At 37.9% G+C, this 23,423-nt stretch overlaps 1 protein-coding gene across 1 annotated transcript in view; it reads right to left on the minus strand.

Annotated features, from left to right (window-relative positions):
• oprl1 (opiate receptor-like 1) overlaps nt 1-6,889 on the minus strand; it is a 43,971-nt gene extending 37,082 nt beyond the window's left edge. The window contains exons 1-2 of the mRNA XM_051881020.1: nt 6,498-6,889; nt 5,108-5,324 (exon numbers count right to left, since the gene is read on the minus strand). Coding sequence (XP_051736980.1) covers nt 5,108-5,316 — 209 coding nt within the window. The 5' untranslated portion in view covers nt 5,317-5,324; nt 6,498-6,889. The remainder of the gene's footprint in view (nt 1-5,107; nt 5,325-6,497) is intronic.
• Nucleotides 6,890-23,423: the final 16,534 nt, after the last annotated feature.

Genomic DNA, 23,423 nt, shown 5'->3' on the forward strand with positions numbered 1-23,423 from the left:
GAGAACTTGACGTTCAGAATATTTTGCCTAATTCAACTGACAGAAATTCACTCATGTAGTGGGACTGATAGCCTCAAGTCAGGTTTTAAAAGAATTCCCTGAACTGACAAAACTGAAATTAAACTGTCTTTAATGCAGATTAACATCATATTGAAATGGCATATCTGCATGAAAAACAGCCTTAATAAAAGTGCCATGACCTTGACAACTGATCATAGCTCAAGGGATTCTTTTGAAATCCGTGGTGGTTTAATGTTTTAGTTAAGAGAGTAGACCACACATGTTGTTAAAGGGTTAGTTCACCCAAAAATGAAAATAATGTCATTTATTACTCACTCTCATGCCACACCCGTAAGATCTTCGTTAATCTTCGGAACGCAAATTAAGATATTTTTGTTGAAATCCAACGGCTCAGTGAGGCCTGCAATAGCCAGGGATGGCCGATTTCAAAACACTGCTTCATGAAGCTTCGGAGCGTTATGAATCTTTTGTGTCGAATCAGCGGTTCGGAGCGCCAAAGTCACGTGATTTCAGCAGTTTGGCGGTTTGACACGTGATCCGATTCATGATTCGACACAAAAGATTCATAACGCTCCGAAGCTTAATGAAGCAGTGTTTTGAAATTGGCCATCACTATATAAGACGTTATTTTGTTTTTTTTGGCACACCAAAAATATTCTCGTCGCTTTATAATATTAATATTGAACCACTGTACTCACATGAACTGATTTAAATATGTTTTTAGTACATTAATGGATCTTGAGAGAGGAAATGTCATTGCTGGCTATGCAGGCCTCACTGAGCCATCGGATTTAAACAAAAATATCTTAATTTGTGTTCCGAAGATGAACAAAGGTCTTATGGGTGTGGAACGGCATGAGGGTGAGTAATAAATGACATTATTTTCATTTTTGGGTGAACTAACCCTTTAAGTGAGCATGCACTGCATTCAGGGATGTCAAAAAAAGAAAGCCATTTTGAATCTCACAGAAAAGCCATTTATTGAATACCTCCTGTCAGCTGTTGTCTATATTACCAAGCAGAGAGTAAAAGACCTTTTCTCGTTTTCCCCTCTATGTAGGCCTGATTATACATGAAATACACATGTATAATGTAATGTAATCAGTCACACACTATGCTCTCTAATATGCCTGCTACTGTCTAGTGATTTTGCAAGCCCTGCTAATTTGCTGGAAACAATTTCATTGCATCAGTTTTAATAAGGGTAAGGGGTTAATAGCATAAATCTACATATATACTGATATATATATATATATATAATGAGCCAATGAAGTTCACTCTGAGTCACTGGCACAATGACCATGTACCAATAAATTCAATGCATTCAACCTGAAATCTTCACAAACTACAGAGGAAGAGATAAAAAAAAAGACTATACAGTAGGATTAATCAATTAATCTAGCCTTTGGTGGGAAACTATACTAATGTTCTGATTATTGTGAATCTTATAGTAAATGGAGGCCAGTCATAAAGTGATTTGATTCTAATAAAATCATTTTACACAGGAAATAAGGCAAGTCAATCACACAAGACCCCACATCAAAAATCTCCAATGCTCAGTATGAATTGACATCAGCCACAAAGCATCACTACAACCAAACAGCATTTACACTGAATTTAGGGCATGGCAAGGCAGTGCTAAAGCTGCTATGCAGCTTCATATTCATTCCTCCTTGTAATGTACTGTCTTTAGTCCAATGAGAGAGGATGAATTCATTACAACTCCTGTATCGATCTGACAAGCCTCAGCTGAGTCAACTGGAAGAGAACTCTCTCCAAATGCCTATAAACACATCTTTTACCTCAAAGCTCATCCAGGGAATTCATAGAAAATTGAAGGATGAAGAGACAGACAGACAGTCAGATGCAAGGATGTGCACGGATAGAAGGATGAACCCATGGATGGATGGATGGATTGATGGATGGATGGACAGGCAGATGGACAAACAGATGAATGGACCAACAGATGGATGGATGTAAGTGCACAAATAGAAAACCCATGGATGGATGGATTACAGACAGATGGACAGACGGATGGATGGATTGACAGGCAGATGGACAAACAGATGAATGGATTTAAGTACACAAATAGACAGAAAACCCATGGATGGATGGATGGATGGATGGATGGACAAATGGACATGGATGGATGGATGGATTGACGGGCAGGTGAAGAAAAAGATGAATGGACAAACAGATGGGTGTATGTAAGCTTAGAGACAGACAGACAGAAAAGATGGATGGATGGATGGATGGATGAATGGACAGACAGATGGACAAAGATGAATGGATGTAAGTACACAAATGGACAGAAAACCCATGGATGGATTGACAGGCAGATGGACAAAAAGATGGGTGTATGTAAGCTTAAAGAGACAGACAAACAGACAAGATGGATGGATGGATGGACAGGCAGATGGACAAACAGATCAGTGGACAGAAATGGATGGATGGATGGATGGATGGATGGATGGATGGATGGATGGATGGAAGGATGGATGGATGGACAAGATAACAGGTTAAACTTCATATAAATTTCATCATCCCTTACACCATGGCACTCATGATATAACCAGCCATCCATTTACTTCCTCAACAGTCAAAAACCAGTCAAACATCTGACCCTTCATTCTGTTTTAACTGAAGAGAAGCTAGTCAATGTCATCAGACAATCTAGACACAAACAGAGATGAAACTCATGGAAATTGCTCAAAAATTAAAGGCTTTCCAGGAACGACTGCATTTAGAAAGTGGACCCACTCAGCATTTAGACCAGCACAAGACAAAGTGATTAGAATGATGCATATACAGTTAATCCTGCCACCGGGTCGATGCTTCTGATTGGCTGAGATTGGTGAAACGCTGGTCTAGCAGGAACGCTCTTCTCTTAAAGAGGGAAAGAACAGCACTGCAGAAGTAAACCGCTTACATCCACATTCCTACACACAAACACATGACTGATTCACACAACAAAACATGCAAGAGAGAGATAAAACAATACAATGTGAGAGTGAACAGAGGGAACACGCCACAACCTTCACAGCTGAAATCATCAACGGCACTCATCCAAGCAAAGGCAATAATACATCAGACTCATAATCATACACTTTCCTTCAGTGAGGGAGGAACAGTAAACACATTTGTGGCCTCCACGCATGCTGGCAGATGGAGAAGGTGGGTGAGCTGGGTCTGAGTGGGTGATGGCCTAAAGACTCAGCACAGAACAGGAAACTGAGGCTGCCCGATGATTAGTCTCCGGTATATCACTATGCACAATGATTCAACATCATTACAGGACAACCAGACACAATCAGATGTACTATTCAGTTCATGGCTGTATCCGAAACCAAAATAATGCTTAAAGGGACAGTTCACCCAAAAATGAAAATTCTGTCATCATTTACTCATCATTTCTTTCTTATGCAGCACAAAAAATAAGATGATATTGATGTTGGTAACCAATTTTGGTGAGCATTGACTTCCATTGTATGACCAAAGAATAAAAAAAAAAGTCATACAGGTTTGGAATGACGCGACAGTAAGTAAATGATGACAGAATTATACATTTGGATTTTCTTCTCAGTTTATGATTATCTACTTTTGAAATAATCATTTAGCTCATTTGAGTTTGTTTTAGATCATTAGACGTGACTGCATGGTGCCCTGGAAGGCAGACTGAAACCAGATTTCTTAAAAGGTGTCTTCAAACAAAAACGCAGCCTGTTAATGCACTGACTGTCTGAGCAATGAAGCAGCAAGACAGCTGCCTTTGGTTTTGGACGCAGCCCAGTTGTCTGAAACCAAAGGGAATTAAAATGACTACATATGTGACCTTGCTATGAAATCCAAAGGATTGTGGGTACATATGCCTGTATTCTGACTGTTTAGCGTACAGTATGTTGGATTCTCATACTGGAATGTATTGGCGTACAACTTGGTGATGAAACCATCGATAATAATTGCTAAGATACTAAATTATGGCATCTACAGTATAAAGCAGGAAGTGTGCTAAATTGTGAAGGAATGGTGCAACAAAGATGGTCCACGAATGAGAAAATGGGATAAACAAGAAAACACTGATTTGGGGTAAAAGAGAGGAAAATTGCCATGAAGATAAGATACAGATTTATGACCCACCATTGTAGCTACATCTGTCAATCTCCAGAACCAAAGCACTTGCATGTTGTAATAAAACACAGGAATGGAGAGAGAATGGGTGAGGATGGGAGATGAGGGGGTGAAAAGATGAGGTAATTGAGAGAAAACATGTAAACAAACAGAATGACTGAGGATGGAGGGTGAAAATTAATTTCATATCTCTAGGCACACTAGTTGTCGATAGTGATCAAAGCCTGCTGGGTGAAATGATTGTGCATTGGGGGTCTCAGCTGTATACCGTGGAGGTAAATTGTGGTCCTCCTTCACCTCAATTACTTTAAAGGATAATTCACACAAAAATGTCATTTATTCACCATCATGTAAAAGAAAAAAAAAAAAAAAAGATACTTTAAAGAATGTTTCAACTTGTCCATGCAATGAAAGTCAATGGGGTCCAAAACAATGTTGGACTTCATAGACTTTTATTATATGGACCAACTATATACTGAAACATTCTTCAAAATATTGTCTGTGTTTTACGGAATAAACAAAGTCATAAAGGTTTGGACACAATTTTCATTTTTGGGTGTCCAATGATGACTGTTTCCAATCTGGTTTCCCAGTCAAAAAGGAAGTTCTGCCCTAAAACTTTGCCATTGGTTGAGCCAGTGTAGAAAAAGAAAAGAAAAGAAAAGAAAAGAAAAGAAAAGAAAAGAAAAGAAAAGAAAAAAAAAAGAAAAGTTCCCTTTTAATGGCCACTTTGTGTACTGATTTGTCCACTCCTGCAAATAAACACTTCAGTCACTGTGCTGAAGGTCAGGTGACCCAGTGATCTGCTGTCAGGATGTTTTTTCCTTATGGGTCTCAAATAAACATCCATGAGAGTGCAGTGTACTATTGGTGCACTGCATTACTAAAACCACAGATTACAATTCCTCATTTTATTATTAAATAACATAGTTCCATCCTGTTTGACCTGTCAGCTTACCTGATAATGACATACATGACCAGGCAGTTTCCAACCAGCCCCACCACGCAGACGATCATGTAGACCACTGCTATAGTGATCTTAACACCCCTTGGGAAGAAGCTGTCAGTCCCGTTGAAGGAGCTGAGGTTGTTCTGGAACAGGGATTCGTTGTACAGACGGAAGTGTCTGGGGTCAGCAAAGCCGGTGGAATCATTTGGGAACTCCATGAGTGCAGCTATTGCATACACACAAACACACATATACACGCACGCACACACACACAAAAAAACAATAACACAAAAATGCTGAGTGAAGCACACTCTCCATACTATCTCACTTGAACACAGGCATACAAGGAGACTATTCTACTGGTTTTAGCTTGGTAAATTATGTGATACTCATTTTTTGGGCGGATCTACTAAGTTGTTAAAAAAAAAGTCCAGTTCACCCAGACTTGAAGTAACCAGTGACTTGAATACACACGATGAACTGAATTTAAATTAATGTTCATATTTTTGTGGTAAAAAGTAATAAATAAATAATCAATTTTTAATTTTTTATTATAAAAAAGAACTTTTCTCTGCATTTCTTCTCTTCTCTAGCTTGTGTCCTAATCTAGTTACTACGCCTATATTACGAATATTGTTGGCTCTTTAACGAATTGCTTTTGTTCCACTTTTGTAAGTGGCTTTTTTTTTTTTTTGGATAAAAGCGTCTCCTAAATGCATGTAAATGTTAACAAAAATATGTAGTTAAGCAATATAGTTTTAAAATAATAATATCTGAAAAACTTTGTCCGCCAAATCAGTCAGTTTGGTGTAACCAATATGCAGGCAGCCATTTTGTTGTCATGTGACATGAAAACAAACCACTAGCCTCTCAAGTTTTATGAAAATAGAGATTTTGACCATATTAAAAAATGCTTTGTTAGTTCAAATTGAGTATCCCTGAGAAAAAACAAAAAAAAAAAAAAAAAAAAACGTATTGATATTTATAACTCAGAAATATACTTGTAAAACATTTATTTTACCTTGAAAACATGTTTGGAAAAATGTGTACTTAATAATATAATACAAAATAGAAAAATAATATCAAGAACTTGGAATGTGTGTTTTTTTTTTTTTTTTTTTTTTTAAGATTTCGCGTTTTTATCACAGACAGCATTATTCGTCATTGACCCAAATACATTTAGCTACAGTAGATGAGGTAAAGGTGATATGCGAGGCGCATAGCGAACCATCTACTGTACTGTCAACAGTTTGCGCATGAAATACATCACACAGTTTGGCTACACAGAAAACAACCCATCCATGCGAAATTCCTGGTAATGTCCACACCGGACCAGACAAAAGTATACAATAATTTCTGTCACATCGCTTCAGGAGGATTCAAATAGAGCAGCACATACCGCTGTTTGAAGAAATCCCGTGTGATCGCTTATGCGTCCGACTCCTGTTTCCGCTATTCTTTCTGTTTTAGGCAGTCTCAGAGCTCTGTTTCTGATATTCACATCACTCTGTATCTCAGGAAAAAGAGAAACATTTTTTTTTTTTTTTTTTTTTTTCTGAGCGAGCGCAGTGGGAGGGGGAGGTGCGCTAAAGCACTTGGTTGTTGTTGCGAATCTTCAGCAGCGACTTACATCTCCACTAGGTATCTTTCAGTCTCTCTCCCTCTCTCTCTCCCTCTCCTGGCACGCGCTAACCCAAACGCTGATTACGCAGGGGTGGCGCGCGCATGCAGGTGCCAGTGGCACGCGCGCGCGCGTCTGAACAGGTGTCTGTGCTGGAGAGTCAGTGAAACTGTATGTTTTACTTTAGCATGACACTTATGCGATGTACATAAAATAACATAAAATATGTAAAAGCGGTTAATTGGTTAACTCAGCTTTAATGTTGCTGTTAAACGCATATGGTACCACGTACTATAAAAATGTATTTTAAAAGAGACTATTTTAAAAAATATGTTTAGAAAAAATATAATTTACTTTACAAATTAGTTAAATATATTATGTTTAATGAGGCAATACATAGGTTTTACGGTAAACTACTGTAAACTTGTTGGATTCTCATGCTGAAATGATATTGATGTTTATGAATCAGGAATCATTTTACCATAAATGTAACTTAAACAATGCAGGACTACTGAAAATGGTGCAATAAAGGCAAAATGGTCATTAAAATGATGAAAAGCTTATAAGATAAAAGGTGATCAGTTGCAGCACCTAAAATATACACTTTTGCTTGAATGTATTTAAATATATTTTCCCCTGGTTTCACAGACAAGGCTTAGACCTATTTCCAGACTAAAACGCATGTTTGATCTGCTTTAACTGAAAGCAACTTGCACTGACATATCATATTTTGTCTCAAGTTGCACATACATGTTTTTTGTTTTTTTCTAGAGCATATTTATAAAAGTTACTTAAATGTCCTAACTGAACTAAGGCCTAATCCTGGCTTAATCTAAGTCCTGTCTGTGAAACTAGGCCTTTACCTAAAATCTTGATGACAAATAACATCGGTTAAAAAGTTATAGGTCAACTACCCATGTTTCACTTTCATTACACTTGAAATATACACCTCTCTGATCTCAAGCTCTTATATTCAAGCATCATTTGTGATAATTGCAACAGATTTCAATTGCAAAGTGCAACAGTTTTAATGGGTAAGTCATTAATGCCTTTCCAGGATACAGCTGATTTTGCATGCATATTTCTTTCCTCAGCCGTGTGACAGAAAACTGAGAAGCGCACAAATGCTTTCTCAGCTGAATGTCAGTGATGCATGTTGGATGTGCTGTCCTTAAATTGTTGAGAACTTTAATGTGAGTTTGAATGGGAGTGTTGGCTACAGGGGGAGCTCATGCTCAGGTATCAACGCACCGGTGATAAATCACAGCATTGTTACTTTGACAACATGTGACACTTATCAGTCACATAAGCTTTGGTTGATTCTTGTTTTGTATGCCTAAAGGAACCATGCATTGGAGGCTCAGAGTACTTGGTGCATTAATGTGGTCTCATTAACATTTTGCTCCATGAATTTTTTGCTCTCCTAAGCAGTTTCCTGCACTGTGGAACTAGGTGAGTTAACGGAATATGCAAAGCGTTACATATTAATAGAAATCAATGTCTGAGAGAGCAACCTGCTCAGTGAAATGTTATAATTTAACATGCTTTATTCCTGCACTGCTGGTGGAGACCTGTTTACTGCATGGCCGTCAGACTGGTCACTGTCCTTGGTGCTGAAACCTACAAAAGTAAAACAGACAAGCTCTCAGTTCTTCATAGAACACTTAGCATAAAACATGAAGGATAAAGTCACAACTATAGACCATAATATAGGGGAGACAAGGGCAAGTTGTCACATAGAGCTCAGTAACTTTTTGAGGCAAATGTTTAATCCATATTGAAAATTGTCTTACACTATAATTGTCTTACAATATTTTTGTTAATTCCGTCCTATATCTTCTAATATGATCACTTTTTGTTGTTGTTGTATCTGTCATGAAAACAAGTGAAAAAACAAGTAAACCCATTATTTTCATATATATAACTAGTATGTTAACTAGTTATAGAGTAACTAGAGTAGAAGGTGTGACAACTAGCCCCGGCCTCCTATTTTAGTTTGTAAAAACAATTTAAACTGTAATCTTATTGCAATGCTACACACATTATTTGAATCTCAGCTGATTAAACCTGTTAGATGTGAAATATCCTGCTGTGCTTTTATAAGCCAGGAAATTAGCAGCATGTTCTGCTTGGATTCATTTGATCACTCGTATCATCTTATATGTAGCAAATCTGTTTGCATTATAAATGTCACTGTGAATAATAATGTGAAAATGTTGCACCATACAAATGTTAATGAAATCCTTCCTTCATGGTGTTGTAAAACCTGGCAGGATTAGACCAATGCTGATGTCATTTCTGATGTCATGTACTATTATATATCTATTTTCCCCTCTCTTGTGTACACATAGGCAACAGGCCCAGATTTGAATCATGTCCACTAAATGCGATAAAGGTTCACTTAATAAGTTTCAGATAAGCTATATTTACTTTTATGCACAGCTTTTACAACATCCCAATCAATAAATTAATTTATCCAGCCATTCTCTAGCACAAGGCTATTATACAGCAGCCACACAGCTTCTATTTTTTATTTTAATTCACATATATGTAACGGAGGCCAGCTAGTAGTCGCTGTGCGAGTAAACCTCACTCCTCTGATCTCAAGAGATGCTCTAGCGACAGATGCTAGAGGTTGCAGTCTTTAGCCTCCTCGTTAGAGTGTCTGACTCCCACGCCAGAGAGCAGGGCGAGTAGGACCTGGGTGAGGGGTTACATTGGTGCCGTGACCCGGATGGGAGTGAGGTTTGGGGGGTAAGTGTAATGGAGGCCAGCTAGTAGTCGCTGTGCGAGTAAACCTCACTCCTCTGATCTCAAGAGATGCTCTAGTGACAGATGCTAGAGGTTGCAGCCTTTAGCCTCCTCGTTAGAGTGTCTAACTCCCACACTGGAGACCCAGGTTCGAGGCCCGTGCAGAGCGGGGCGAGTAGGACCTGGGTGAGGGGTTACATTGGTGCCGTGACCTGGATGGGAGTGAGGTTTGGGGGGTAAGTGTAATGGAGGCCAGCTAGTAGTCGCTGTGCGAGTAAACCTCACTCCTCTGATCTCAAGAGATGCTCTAGTGACAGATGCTAGAGGTTGCAGCCTTTAGCCTCCTCGTTAGAGCGTCTAACTCCCACGCTGGAGACCCAGGCTCGAGGCCCGCGCATAGCGAGGCGAGTAGGACCTGGATGAGGGGTTACATTGGTGCCGTGACCCGGATGGGAGTGAGGTTTGGGGAGTAAGCGTAACGGAGGCCAGCTAGTAGTCGCTGTGCGAGTAAACCTCACTCCTCTGATCTCAAGAGATGCTCTAGTGACAGATGCTAGAGGTTGCAGCCTTTAGCCTCCTCGTTAGAGCGTCTAACTCCCACACTGGAGACCCAGGTTCGAGGCCCGTGCAGAGCGAGGCGAGTAGGACCTGGGTGAGGGGTTACATTGGTGCCGTGACCTGGATGGGAGTGAGGTTTGGGAGGTAAGTGTAACGGAGGCCAGCTAGTAGTCGCTGTGCGAGTAAACCTCACTCCTCTGATCTCAAGAGATGCTCTAGTGACAGATGCTAGAGGTCGCAGCCTTTAGCCTCCTCGTTAGAGCGTCTAACTGCCACACTGGAGACCCAGGTTCGAGGCCCGCGCAGAGCGGGGCGAGTAGGACCTGGGTGAGGGGTTACATTGGTGCCGTGACCCAGATGGGAGTGAGGTTTGGGGGGTAAGTGTAACAGAGGCCAGCTAGTAGTTGCTGTGCGAGTAAACCTCACTCCTCTGATCTCAAGAGATGCTCTAGCAACAGATGCTAGAGGTTGCAGCATTTAGCCTCCTCGTTAGAGCGTCTCACTCCCACGCCGGAGACCCAGGTTCGAGGCCCACGCAGAGCGGGGCGAGTAGGACCTGGGTGAGGGGTTACATATAGACACTGCTGTTCAAAAGTATGGGGTTGAAAGAAGTCTTATACTCCCCAAGGCTGCATTGATTTGTTAAAAAATACAGTAAAAAAAGTAACTTTGTGAAATAGTTACAATTTAAAATTACTGCTTTCTATTTCTTGCTGTGATTGCAAAACTGAATTTTCTCAGCAGCCTTTACTCCAGTTATCAGTGTAATTTATTTGAAATAGAAATCTTTAGGAACATTGTCATTACTGTCCTTATCCTTTCTGAATATAGTGTTAGTAGATGTTAAGCAGACAGTCTAATGACTGGTAGTGGACATGTAGTTGCAATGTTACTTATAGTAGAATGTCTAAAGTGGACTATCGAAATAAAGTGTTACCTATAAGAAAATAAAATTAAAATAATCGTTAATAGTTGCTTGAAATTTTAAATTTAATTGTATAAGGACTTCTGAATACCTATTGACAGGTTCACCCCATTCTTAAAGAGTGTATGACAACTTTTGACATTGGTTTTTGGGAGGAATCTAAAATCTAAGATAGAGAGAAAAGAATTACGGGCTATATGGAGTGAAGAGAAGGTGATGGAGCATTGAGGAGCTAAAATGAGAGGTAAAAAGAAGAAACCTGTGGGGGGAGGATGACTGATAACAATAATGGCTACGAGTGACATGGTAAGAACAGAAAATGACCGATAATAGATGAGAAGAAACAGCGGAGGTTAAGTGCTATAACATAGTGCTAAAATAGGGTGCAAAGACATTGAAAGATGGAAGAGGGGAATACAACGAGGGACTGCTGAGAGATTGATGGTGCATGGGTGTGATGCCTCATTCAAACGACTCAAAGCTTTTGAAATTGTGGAAGGAAGAGTGTTTCTCTGAGATGTCCCACAGTATTCTTGGTTACCACCATTTTAAAAAATAAAAAAATGAGTGTGCATTGAAGAAATAGGAGGAAGAGATATTGTTTGCTTTTTTTTTTCAGCAAGACTTTAAACAAGTCAACATGAAACTGCGTCCGTAACCCATTTTACTCAAAGTGATGTATTTACAAGTGATGAGAAAGAAAAAAAAAAAAAAAAAAAAAACAGTGGGAATGGAGGGAATGGGATGCACCCATATTAAATATGGCACAATTTTACATGGGCATCAGTTGGGTATGGCAGGGCGACTGCCACCTTGGCTGCCTGATCAAGTAAATGCAACTAATATATGATTATTCATTGCATGCAGGATTAACAGAGTTATATTACTATGTGTAACATATAATTTGCATTGTTATATAAAACAGAAAAGTAAGTCAATTAAAGCGAGCTGGTTGTTATATTCCTGTCATGTGAGATCAACAACGCTGCCAATGTGTTTACAAAACGTGATTTTGCAACGTTAAGTATTGTAGCCAATCAAAGGGATTTCTGTTAAAAATAACAACCAATCAGAGATATACTTACCGGTAGTGAGAATTCACTCAGTAGCTCTCAAAACGCTGAATGAGTTCATATTTAGCTCAAGTGTAAGTTCTGCACATGTACAAATCTTCTCATTATAACAAACAAAGAGGAGACGTGGTGTAAATAAATGATTCATTGTGCAGTTTGACAGATTCATTGAATAAAAAAGGTTTCTTTTCGATGTTAATAAGAGTTTTTGTCCTAACCAGCCAAGGCGGAGACAGGCGACAAATCTATTTTAGAAACGGTTTCTATTTTTCTGCGACGCCGTGGCCCCACATAAAAAAATACTTTAGTAATTTATAGTAATAGCCTAGTGTTTTTGAACCATACTATAGTAAAGTACAATTAATTAATTTGTTATGGTAATTCTATAGTTGCTGTGGTAATATAACAACTATAGTAATATAAACAAATTACTTTACCCAATACTGTACTAAGTTTTCTACAACTATAGTGTATATTATACTACAATACAGTTTACTGTAGTAAAAACTAAAGTATACTATACAGTATTTATTGCAGTTTATCAGTTCACTATAGTTAATATTACAGTATGCTGTAGCATTCATTAACAAAGTGTTGTAAATACTATAATATATACAGTACAATTTACTGTGTTCAGAAACACTATAGTATTTAACAACACAAAGTAATAATCTCAGGTAATGTTTGTGCTTATTTAATGTTAAAAGCGTGTAATGTAACTTTGAATATCATTTAGTGCTCCCAGCTTTGTAGCCGTACTAAAAGCAACAATGGATAATTCACCTCAGATCTTAAAATTAAACAAATGTATGCAAGAATGTTCAAACTGTGAACAAACAAGTGTATTCTATGACAAAGATTGTTTTAGTAAAACAGTATGTATTTTTGATAATGTTTAAATGGTGTGATATTTGTGAATTTTATTATGTAGGCTACTAATCCATTTCCTTGCGAGTGCCGTCAAGATTAATCTCTGGTGCCGTGCACTTGCCGCAAGAGCCCACCCACACTGTGTTCTGACTGGTATGGCTTTTGATTGATTGACTTTTAGTTTTACAAATGAGGACAATCTTTGTAGGATGAACAAAAATGTTTTTCCTAATCATATAAATAATAACATTTAAACTGGATAATATTCAGACTTCTGAGCTTTGAAGTGCTGGAAAAAGTTGTGTGAAGAAAGTAGACCTGTCCAAGGGAGTAAGATTGACATCATAGTGCAGCAGTTTTAGTTATAATATCCAAGCAGTGCTGTCGGATTTTGTGATATCATGAGAGGCATATTCTCCAGCCATTGTCATAGTAAATCTCACGAACAAAACTTTTTAGCCAATGCCAAGACGATCCAACAACGTGTGTTCTGTTTATCTTCCGCATGTGTGCACATGTACACAGATACATCTGTCTCGACTATATAACTGCACAACAAGCCATATTATTTGATAATTGTATGAAATAATCCCGAAAAATCACAAACATGACAGAGATGCCAAATTCAGCGGCTGGAATTAGCTGAGGTAACAGGCAGCAGCGGAAATCTACCTGTCACTCAAGTGACCACGCCCTTAATTATTCAGAACTTTAAGGCTTCATATAATTTAAACGGATGAGTTATAAAAAAAAAATAAAAATCACCCCCCCTCAGAGTTGTCATGAAGGGCAAAATTAGCTGTATAGACCAAAACCACAATTTGTACCAGGTTGGAAATTTTTTTTTTTTCTGCTGTAATGTTGGGCATTTTGGAGGTCAATGAGATTCTGCTCTCTTTCGGAGCCTGTCCCTAGCGGCCAGTTGATGAATTGCAGTTTAAGTCACTTCCGTATCGGCTTCAAGAGAAACTGGGGGAGGTTGCCGCTTGGTGTGGACAGACAAATTGCTTGTCGCTGGAATCTTATCACGACACGTCATGTCTGGTTAAGACAAGGTGTAAAAAATAATCAATGCAGATTAAAAAAAAAAAATCAATCTAAATCTAGTCTAAATCAATAAATCATATTTTTGTCATGAATAATTTACATTACCTCACAAAACATTTTCCAGTGAATTTAGGGCAGGACTTTTGTCTGGATTGTCTGAAACATGGTTTCTACATCACAGGTACTTGGAGGTTAAGATGTGAAAAATAATATAAGAGTATGGTGATGTCAAATGAAAGGTAAAGCAATTTTAGAGGCAGAGCAAGTTACATTACATTTTGATGAAGGAGTACAAAGGCATATTTTGTCCTTTGGAATAACATGCACCAATAAATTGTTCATAATAACAGCAGGAACATGCATTATTAAAAGTAAAATGGCCGTAAAGAGTCTTACTGTATCAATGCTCCCCAAATCCTTTATTGCAAAAAGGTAATTTCTAAAGGAACTGAAGGATGTGCTTTGGGATGGAGATGTGGGTGGTTACGTCAGCAGATTCTGGTTATTAGGGAGGAAAAGAGGTGGGATGGTATTATGGAGGGTCTGCAGAGACCTGAAGTGGTCAAATGAAGTATCTGAAATATAGATCCTCCTTCAGCCCTCCTTTTCCTTCAACCATCCATCCTCAAATACAGAAACGCTTAACTCAACCTTCAAACCATCCAGCCTTGCTCAGTCTCTCTCCCTCCTTCTACTGCTCCAACAATGCATTCGCGGAAATCTTTAAACAGCAACAAAACAATCTCTTTAGTCTATTCAGATCTATTAAACGATACGGTTTCAGGATTCACTTCATGCATGACTACCTAATTATCAAAGCTTTTATATCTCCTTTATCTCATTTATTCAGCAAGCGCTAAGAGATTATGCTACTGATAGTAGAATAATTGAAGGCTCAGATGTGAAATGCATAATATATGTTTATTTTTCATATACATGAGCAGATGAATGTGCCACTCATAATGTCATTTATTCCTAAAGAGTTCTTTAAATGAGCACTATGGATGTCAAGGCCAATAGCATTCCACATTCTTGACACCTGCCTATCAACGTCATTGTCGTACATGAATTTGTCAGCAGTCTGTCATGTTGTCATTGGCCACTAAGCATGTCTATAAATGTCTTACAATATGCTCTAACGATTTGTGGGGAAGTGTTACATCCTGTAAGAAACCCCACAAACATAAAATGCAAACATAAGACCTATTGATCAAAGCCAAATGAAGAACATCATAAAAGAACTAGGACAATGGAGCTACGTGACAATGAATGAGAAAGACAGGAGGAGTGTGTAGACTGTATTTCTTCAGAACTGCACACTGAATTCCACAGATTGAGTTCAGAGATTGTCAGCATGGGATCAATTCCATTTAAATTCAATTAGACGTAACAGACAAAAGAAGTGGAAGTACAGAGCAATAGAAAGAGATGGAGGAACAAATCATTCCAAGTATATTACGGCTCTATTCCCCTTCAAACTATGTGCTTATTGATTTTTATCCTCATTTAAAGTTCTAAACCTTTCTTATTGACTATATAATTCTAGACTCACTAGTTTGTACTTTTGAGTCACATTAAACAAGTTGATTCACATTCATTCATGTAAATGACATGAATTTATATTTGAAATGAAACATATTTAATATCAGATGAGTAAAGTAATGAGCAGTTTCCCAGAATATCAGTACTGGTAATCGCAAACTATGCAATATTCAGAAACATCACAGTTAAAGCAGTTTATAAATCAAATAGCTAGTATTGAGTAACTTACATTTTCAAACACAATATTGCCACTTGTCAATTTTTGCTCTGACAATGAAAACAATTTCAAAAGAAGCCACAGCTAGACAAAGGGCAGTGTTTCAGTTCTGAATGAATCAATGTTTTTGAACAAGCCTGTTGAGCGAATAATTTAGCGACTCACATTCATTCCAGATTGAACAAATCATTCGAGCAAATGATTCAATGAATCATAAAAACAATGGCTGGATTTAAATATGCATACTTCCCTACTATATAGTATGCAAAAACAGTATGTGAAAAATGTAGTATGTCCAAATTGACAGTATTCATAAAACAGGTGAAAAAGTACCTGAATGTGACCTATGCTACTTTCGGCGAGATTCTGAAGGACCTAATGGACACTTTACTATCCCATAAGGCAACGGGAGAGGATTTGTGAACGGCAGTAAAGCGATAGTGGTAGGTTAAATGACAATGACAACATGACGAATGCAGTACATCTGGATTCAAAAATATCTACTCAGAGAGTAGGTTTTCGAACACTTGATTTTTTCATTTCAGTTGACTGAATGATTCAGCATCTCACTTGTTGCCACCTACTGACCTAATTATGTAACCTGCAGAAAAAGTCACTGAAAAATCCCCACCACTAAAAAAAGTCTGTCTGAAACATGCAAATATAGACAAGCAGAGTGATATAAAAAGAATAACTCATGAGGAATAAATGTTATTTTATACACATACAATATGTGCAGTTCGAGTATAAATAAACTAAATTAAAACCATTTCTAGATATTCATTTAAGGGTCAGGTGTACATTTCTGCCATGATCAAAGTGTATTTTATGGACAGTTATTAATAATTCAGTGATGCATTTAGGTCGTTTCCAAATGCGGTATTTCCTTTACCACACCGGTCAGATGGGTTAAGCAGACACAAGCAAATGTTTTTCTCTTCCATTTCAGCTAATTACAAACACTCCTACGCAAAGATGGCAACACATTCAGAAACACACATACACACACTCTTTTCTTTAAACTAATGACAAGCAAGATAAACAAAGCAAAGAGTCTGCCAGTGGGTGGCCTTTCGTAAACAAAGCAGGACTGACTCTAAACTAACGAGTCCCACCTCACCACCAATGCTCTGTTAGCAGTCCTGAGCCTCAATTAGCACTGATCCTGTATATATACACACACAAACACCTCATAGTTTGCAATTACAATACACACAAACCACATGTCCCTCTTGTACCACAGGGTCACATTGCTTTACACAATTATCCATTCAGGTTCTTTAGAGTAATATTTATTATGTCCTGGTCATGTAACGAATGAGTAGACAAAGGAGATCTCTTATTCTATAATATGCTGAAATGAAATTTTGTTACAGAACATCGTCTGTTATGAATGTTATGTCCAAACAGATATATGTTTTGAAAGCAGCTGATTAACTGTGTTTCTATCAAAATAATAATAATAAAATTGTTGTATGTATCATCATATTCAATCAGATCATCTTCAGACCATGCCATCAAAAAGTTATGAAATAACGCGCAAACGAGCATGACGAAGTGCACGCCGAAATGGACGTGAGGCTATATCTCTGCAACGCTTTAGCGTATTCTGACCAAACGTGGTGTGTGTTATGACAACTATGTCCTGAGGGTACCTGTATAGTTTCGGCACAGTGCCATAGTGGTCAGGAGATATGAAAAATTGCTGAAAAGTTCGACCAAATATCACAAGACTGGTTTCTATTTTTTCCATGTTAGCATACTGGCCTATCGTCAAGAAACTTGGTATGTGTCTTCAGCATTAAGCCTTGAAGGTACTCAAAAGTTTTGGGGCAGTGCCACTTTGTAGTCAAAAATTATAATGAAATTTCAAAAAGTGCTAATAGCTTTTGAATAATTTTGCCTGTTTTATTGAAACCAGTCTTGATAGATTCTGTGAGTCATACCGAGAACAATGATGCCATAGAGAGTCAAACTTGCTGTCCGCCATTTTGAATTTCCTTGAAAACCTACTTTTTAGAATTCCTCCAAAACTGTTGGTCGGATTCTTACCAAATTCAATTCAGATCATCTTCAGACCATGCTGGCAAAAAGTTATGGATTTTGTGTTGATATTCCAAACCATTCTCGTTCAAAGGGGTGGTTCATTTTTTTAACTTTAAGTGTGTAATGTTGCTGTTAGAGTATAAACAATGTCTGCAAAGATAGGACGCTCAAAGTTCAATGCAAAGGGATATATTTTCTTTTAAAGAATTCTCTGTTTAAGGACTACAACAAACGGCTGGTAGGGACTACAACGAGCTTCTTCCCGTGTTGGTAACATCACTAACCCTAAAATTTACATAAACCCTGCCCCCGTGAACACGCAACAAAAGGGTGAGGCCATGTTATTGCAATACAGTACATAACACAAATGCAATAGCATGTCATAAAAGCAAGATGACAACATGACAAATTATAACCATAATTAAACTAAACTATACCTGTTCTATCTTCATGCAGCATATATTCTCTGACTCTGTAAGCATCTTACAACAGTTCCCACACAAGCGATTTATAGATTATCATGACAGAATATGCAATGAATAACTTTAAGATAGTTAACTCCACATCAGCTACATAAATTCATCAACTAACCATTCAGAAACGTCCTGTTGCATTCTACATGTTGTCACTTCTTCTAGAGTCTCTCCATCATTGTCCAACATAAAAGTCTGAACAGTTTCTGACATTTTCAGTGAGTCTGAGGTAATCGGCACTGCTAACATGAGCTCTTGAAACTCCTCCCTCTTCGTAAGGAGCAACAGCTCATTTGCATTTAAAGGGACACACAAAAACTAAGCGTTTTTGCTCACCCTCAAAAAGTGACAAATTTTACATGCTATAAAAAAATATCTGTGGGGTATTTTGAGCTAAAACTTCACATACACACTCTGGACTTATTTTACATCTTGTAAAAGTGGTAAAATTGTAAATTCAACAAATCTAATGGCAAGATGCCAAAATGACTCAGGCTGTATCTCTGCAAGGCTTTGGTATATTGACATCAAACTTTGTGTGTGTCATTGTCACCCCACACTGACCACACCACATCAATTTGGTCACAGCACCACCTATTGGTCAAAAGTGATAAGCAATTAAACCATATTACATGTGATTCTATTTATTTTTGAGCCATTTTACTCATTGTTGCAGTTGGTCTGATGCTCCCAGCCATGCCTGCAGAACTCATCATGCCTTTTTTTTTGTGTTTGGCCCCTTAAAGGCGGGTGTACACTGTGCGAGTTCGGACACTCGGGAGGTTGTGAGTCATTGCACACTTTACAAGTCAGTTAACCTGATAATCGTGTCAAAGCAGCTGACACGACTGTACTGCACGGTGAGCTGGCAGCAATCGTGAGCTTTTATGCTAAACACGGAGACTGGAGCTTTCAATGTTGCTGCTATAGCTATAGAATATAAAAAAAGGAGATAAAAAAGACGAGTGTTGTGTGCATATGAATTAGTGAAAAGCAGAAAACAACACAGCCATTCTTTTCAAACAAAAACTACTAGAGAGAGTGTGTGTCAATGTATGCGCACACTGTAGGGTTGCAGCCACTGGGCTATAATAATATTCATAGAGCTAGCCTATGTGACGTGGCTGTGTATGATTTGGCAATAGGAAACAGAGTATACACTTCAGGCTGACTCCCCAAATTTTTTAAACATGTTTGAAATTTATCAGGAGGTGCTCGTTATGAGCTCGGCCTGGCTCATAATTCCTCTCACACTTTCCATGCAATTTCTCCATAGAGAAAAAAAAAAATCGCCTGCGAGCTGGTACAACAGCAAAAATCGCAGTTAAGTTAAAACATCATCACTTAGGACATAATATTGGCAAACAATAGTTTTTGTATATTTCCATTTTCATTTTGATTAACTATTTGGTTTGAAAATTGTTTTACAGTTTACAAAAAGCCACCCTACAATGTAAAAAAAAAAAAAAAAAATCCATAAAAAAATGGATAATGTACTGAAAGAAAATTACCAGGACATTATCCAGTAATTTTACAGACATTTCCATTAACCCTAAAACACAACTCAATGAAGTTAAAAATTTAAAATACAGGTAAAACACCTGTAAAAAAAATCAATACAGAAAATTCACTCACATTAATACAGTAGATTGTGCCCTATTTTTACAGATTTTTTTACGGAGTGTACAATACAAATATTTTGTGGAATATGGCTTGTAAAAATATTTCATATTTCGATCAAAGGTATTCCTCTCAAATCACTAAATAAACAACAGGTCAATAAACAGCAGGTTCTTATTGTGATGACATACCCCATAATGTTACATCAATCCCCCCCCCCCCCCCCCCCCCTTTTTTTGTACCCATTACTTCAATGTACAAGTCTATAAAGAAACTTACTTTCAAAACTAAACCCACCCTGAGACATATTCACTCAGTGTGACAACAAGCTCCAGTTTCCCCTATATTCATTATAATACATCATTACCACTGAGATTAATGGGAATGCTAACAGATAGCCTTTTCCATGTATTGTAGATCCTCATGATCTTCATACCAACTTCTAGTCCTGGAAAAGAGAGGCTTTTTTTAGGATTAGAAGAATGTTGCATCATGTCTGGAGAGAGTCATATAAACAGTGTGATTAGAAGAATGGACCATTTGGCTGGTAAATCAGCAGATGGACACATGTAAGAGAGAGAAAGGAGGACACAAAGGAGGCCTCTCGCTTCTGATGGACTAAATCCAGCCTGTGGGTGAGCAGTGGGTGTGTGCATGTGCTTATAACTCACAATGATACAGACACACATCCAGAATCACAAACCCACACACACTCCCGCACAGATCTCCAGCACGTCACTCCTGTAGGCAGGTCAGTGCCTGTCCATCTGTCTGACCTATTGGAGAGCAGTGGAGGGGAGAGAGACTGTAGAGACAGGCAATTACACAGACGCAGAGCTTGACGGACAGCTGTGAAGGTCAGAATGCCAATCTGCAACACAAATGTGCAAAAAACACACTCATATAGACTAAGGCTCGATGGTGTTATCTCAATCTAGACAGAACGCTACCACTACAGAATGGCAGGAGAGGTGAGATCAATGAAATATGCACAAGTCTGTACAAGTCTGTACGTTTTTTAAGAAATCAATACTTTTAATTGATCAAAATCTAATAAATGTGGTTCCTGTGACCTTTCTATTTATCACAGAATCCTGTAAAAACATTTTCAACATTGATAATCGGTAATTGATACGATGGGTTTCTTGAGCAGCAAATCATCATATTAGAATGATTCTGAAGGATCATGTGACACTGAAGACTGGAGTAATGATACTGAAAATTCAACTTTGGAATAAATATTTCTATTTTATAATATTTTAAAATTTATTCCTTTAAAAAATCTTTTTTTTTTCTTTTTTTTTTTATGTGTGTCTTTAATATCTGTCATTGGTGTTGGGGGAGATGGGTTTGGGGGGCATGAATGGGTGTCCCCTATTTGCTCCCTAGGTACAACTACGGTTTCAATTTAAGAAGGCTAATGCTCGGATGAACAGCAGCATGTGTTTGTGCATCTGTGTGGGTGGGTGTGAGAAAAGATATTTTTTGTGTGTATGGATCGATAGAGATCGAGGAACAATGTTGAGCATTACAAACAGACCTGCATTTTTGCGATTAATAACTGTGATTTTCACCCACAGTGTAATTCCTCTGATGAGGCGATCAGAGGGCAGAGCGTGTTAGCTTTGAGAATGTGTAAAATTGCTCTTTGAATAATTTTGCAGAAATGTGTCAGAAGCCATCAGTTTCATTCACTGAACGCTGACTGAAGAAGAAATTACTCAAAGGTCTCAGACATTTGAAAGCTGAAAGGAGTGCTCAACATTAGAGCGAACAGATAAGAGTAGATAAAACTGACAGTTTTTGCCTTTCTGAAAATGCACAAATGTTATTTCACTTGACATTCAGCGAGAAAGATGAATGGTCAATACGTTTACTTGTCATTTAGCTTAAACATTTGTCCTCTTACATGCAAAGATCCAGGCACTTCAATGAAAATCCAATTTATCAAGGAAGAATCTGAAGTGGCATTTGCCCAAAACTTAAAGCATTGACTCGGCAAGAACAAGTTCCATTGGTTGTTGTAAAAAGGCAAAACCTGTAACGTATAAATCAATATATTTCACCATCATACTCATTAATTGAATAAGCATAAAGAAATACTCTGATTTCAAGGGAATTTAAATGCTTTCACCACCGATCTTACTTCCATGAAAGCATCAGCGCAAGTTCTACCAGGAACACTTATTATTACGAAGGATGACGAGATATTAAGTCTGGCCAATCACTGCTTGACACCTGGTATAAATGAGCACTGAATTCTCTGTTTCACGTTCGCAGATCATTACGCTGACGTTCCCCTCCATCCTCCCCACCACCACCACCATGTTGGCCCTGTCCACCCATCGGGGGTAGGCTCTGCCCCTGCCTTCATCTTCAGGCAGGATCAGCCAAATCTGCATCCCCAGGATTTGGACGAAGGACAGGACCTACGCCAAAGAACTTTTCCGTACCACTAAACATGAAACATAGCTCACTACCGTCTGTTTATACTTAAAGGAATAAATAACATGTAAACGTTCACCTGCCATCTGAGTATATATGGTAGAAATAATTTTACATATAAGGAAAACAGGATTTTTAGGACAATTCGGGACATTTGATCAGTGGATCAGGAAAAGTGTAATTAGATAGATGGAGGGGAGAGGTTGAAAACATGAAAAGATTCTGACCAACTTTTGTGTAGATTCATGTCTGACTAAAAGAAACTTAAAACAGATTCCGACCAAGTTATTGCATTTTTATCAATAATTAAGGGATAAACTTTTTTTTTTTTTTTGACTGATCATACATAAAATGACCAGAAATGGACCAAAAATGTTTGTTAAGAAAGTAAATAGGGTCAACTTTGTTTTCATGTGCTTTAATAAAAACTCTTAACCCCACGGTGAGTTCATTTAATTGTCTTGATACGCATCAAAAGAAAGCTCTGTTCAATTTGACTTCATTTCATGTATCTTCTTTACCGTGACCTTTACAGGATGTCATTGCATTCCTTACAAATTATCCATCTCTAATTACTCATTGTGATCCTTTCGTTGACCTCTGAACTTAATGTGACTTGGACTTGAAAAAGTGAATGTGGCTGAAATGTCCACAGGTTTTACTGCAGTGACATAAACTACTGACCTTTCAAGTATAGTTCATTCCATGACCCCCACAGCAACGGACCTGCCCACACACCACTTTTAATTAAACAACCTCTTGAATGTCACCGTGCAACTTTCTGCATTACAATGAAGGATGTTTCAGGCCCAGAAAATGACTGCTGTTGTCTGTCTAAACTAAATATGTTCATTCTTCATTGTCTGGAGTTGATTAGAGACTAATAGATCCATTGATTAATGGGTTTTGTTTTATCACTGAAGTGGAAAATCAATACGCCAAATCTTTTTTCATCACAAATTTAAAATGTCACACTAAATACAAAATGGCTGCTGGAATAAAAGGGCAACCAAGATCCTGTCCTCTTTGGAACCAATAATAATAATAATAATAATAATAATAATAATGTTAAATTAAACTGCTGTTCAAAAGTTTGGTGTCTGTAAGGTTTTTTAATGATCTTATCTCTTATGCTCA

Source organism: Ctenopharyngodon idella, chromosome 22, assembly GCF_019924925.1.
Source record: "Ctenopharyngodon idella isolate HZGC_01 chromosome 22, HZGC01, whole genome shotgun sequence".
Lineage (NCBI taxonomy): Eukaryota > Metazoa > Chordata > Actinopteri > Cypriniformes > Xenocyprididae > Ctenopharyngodon > Ctenopharyngodon idella.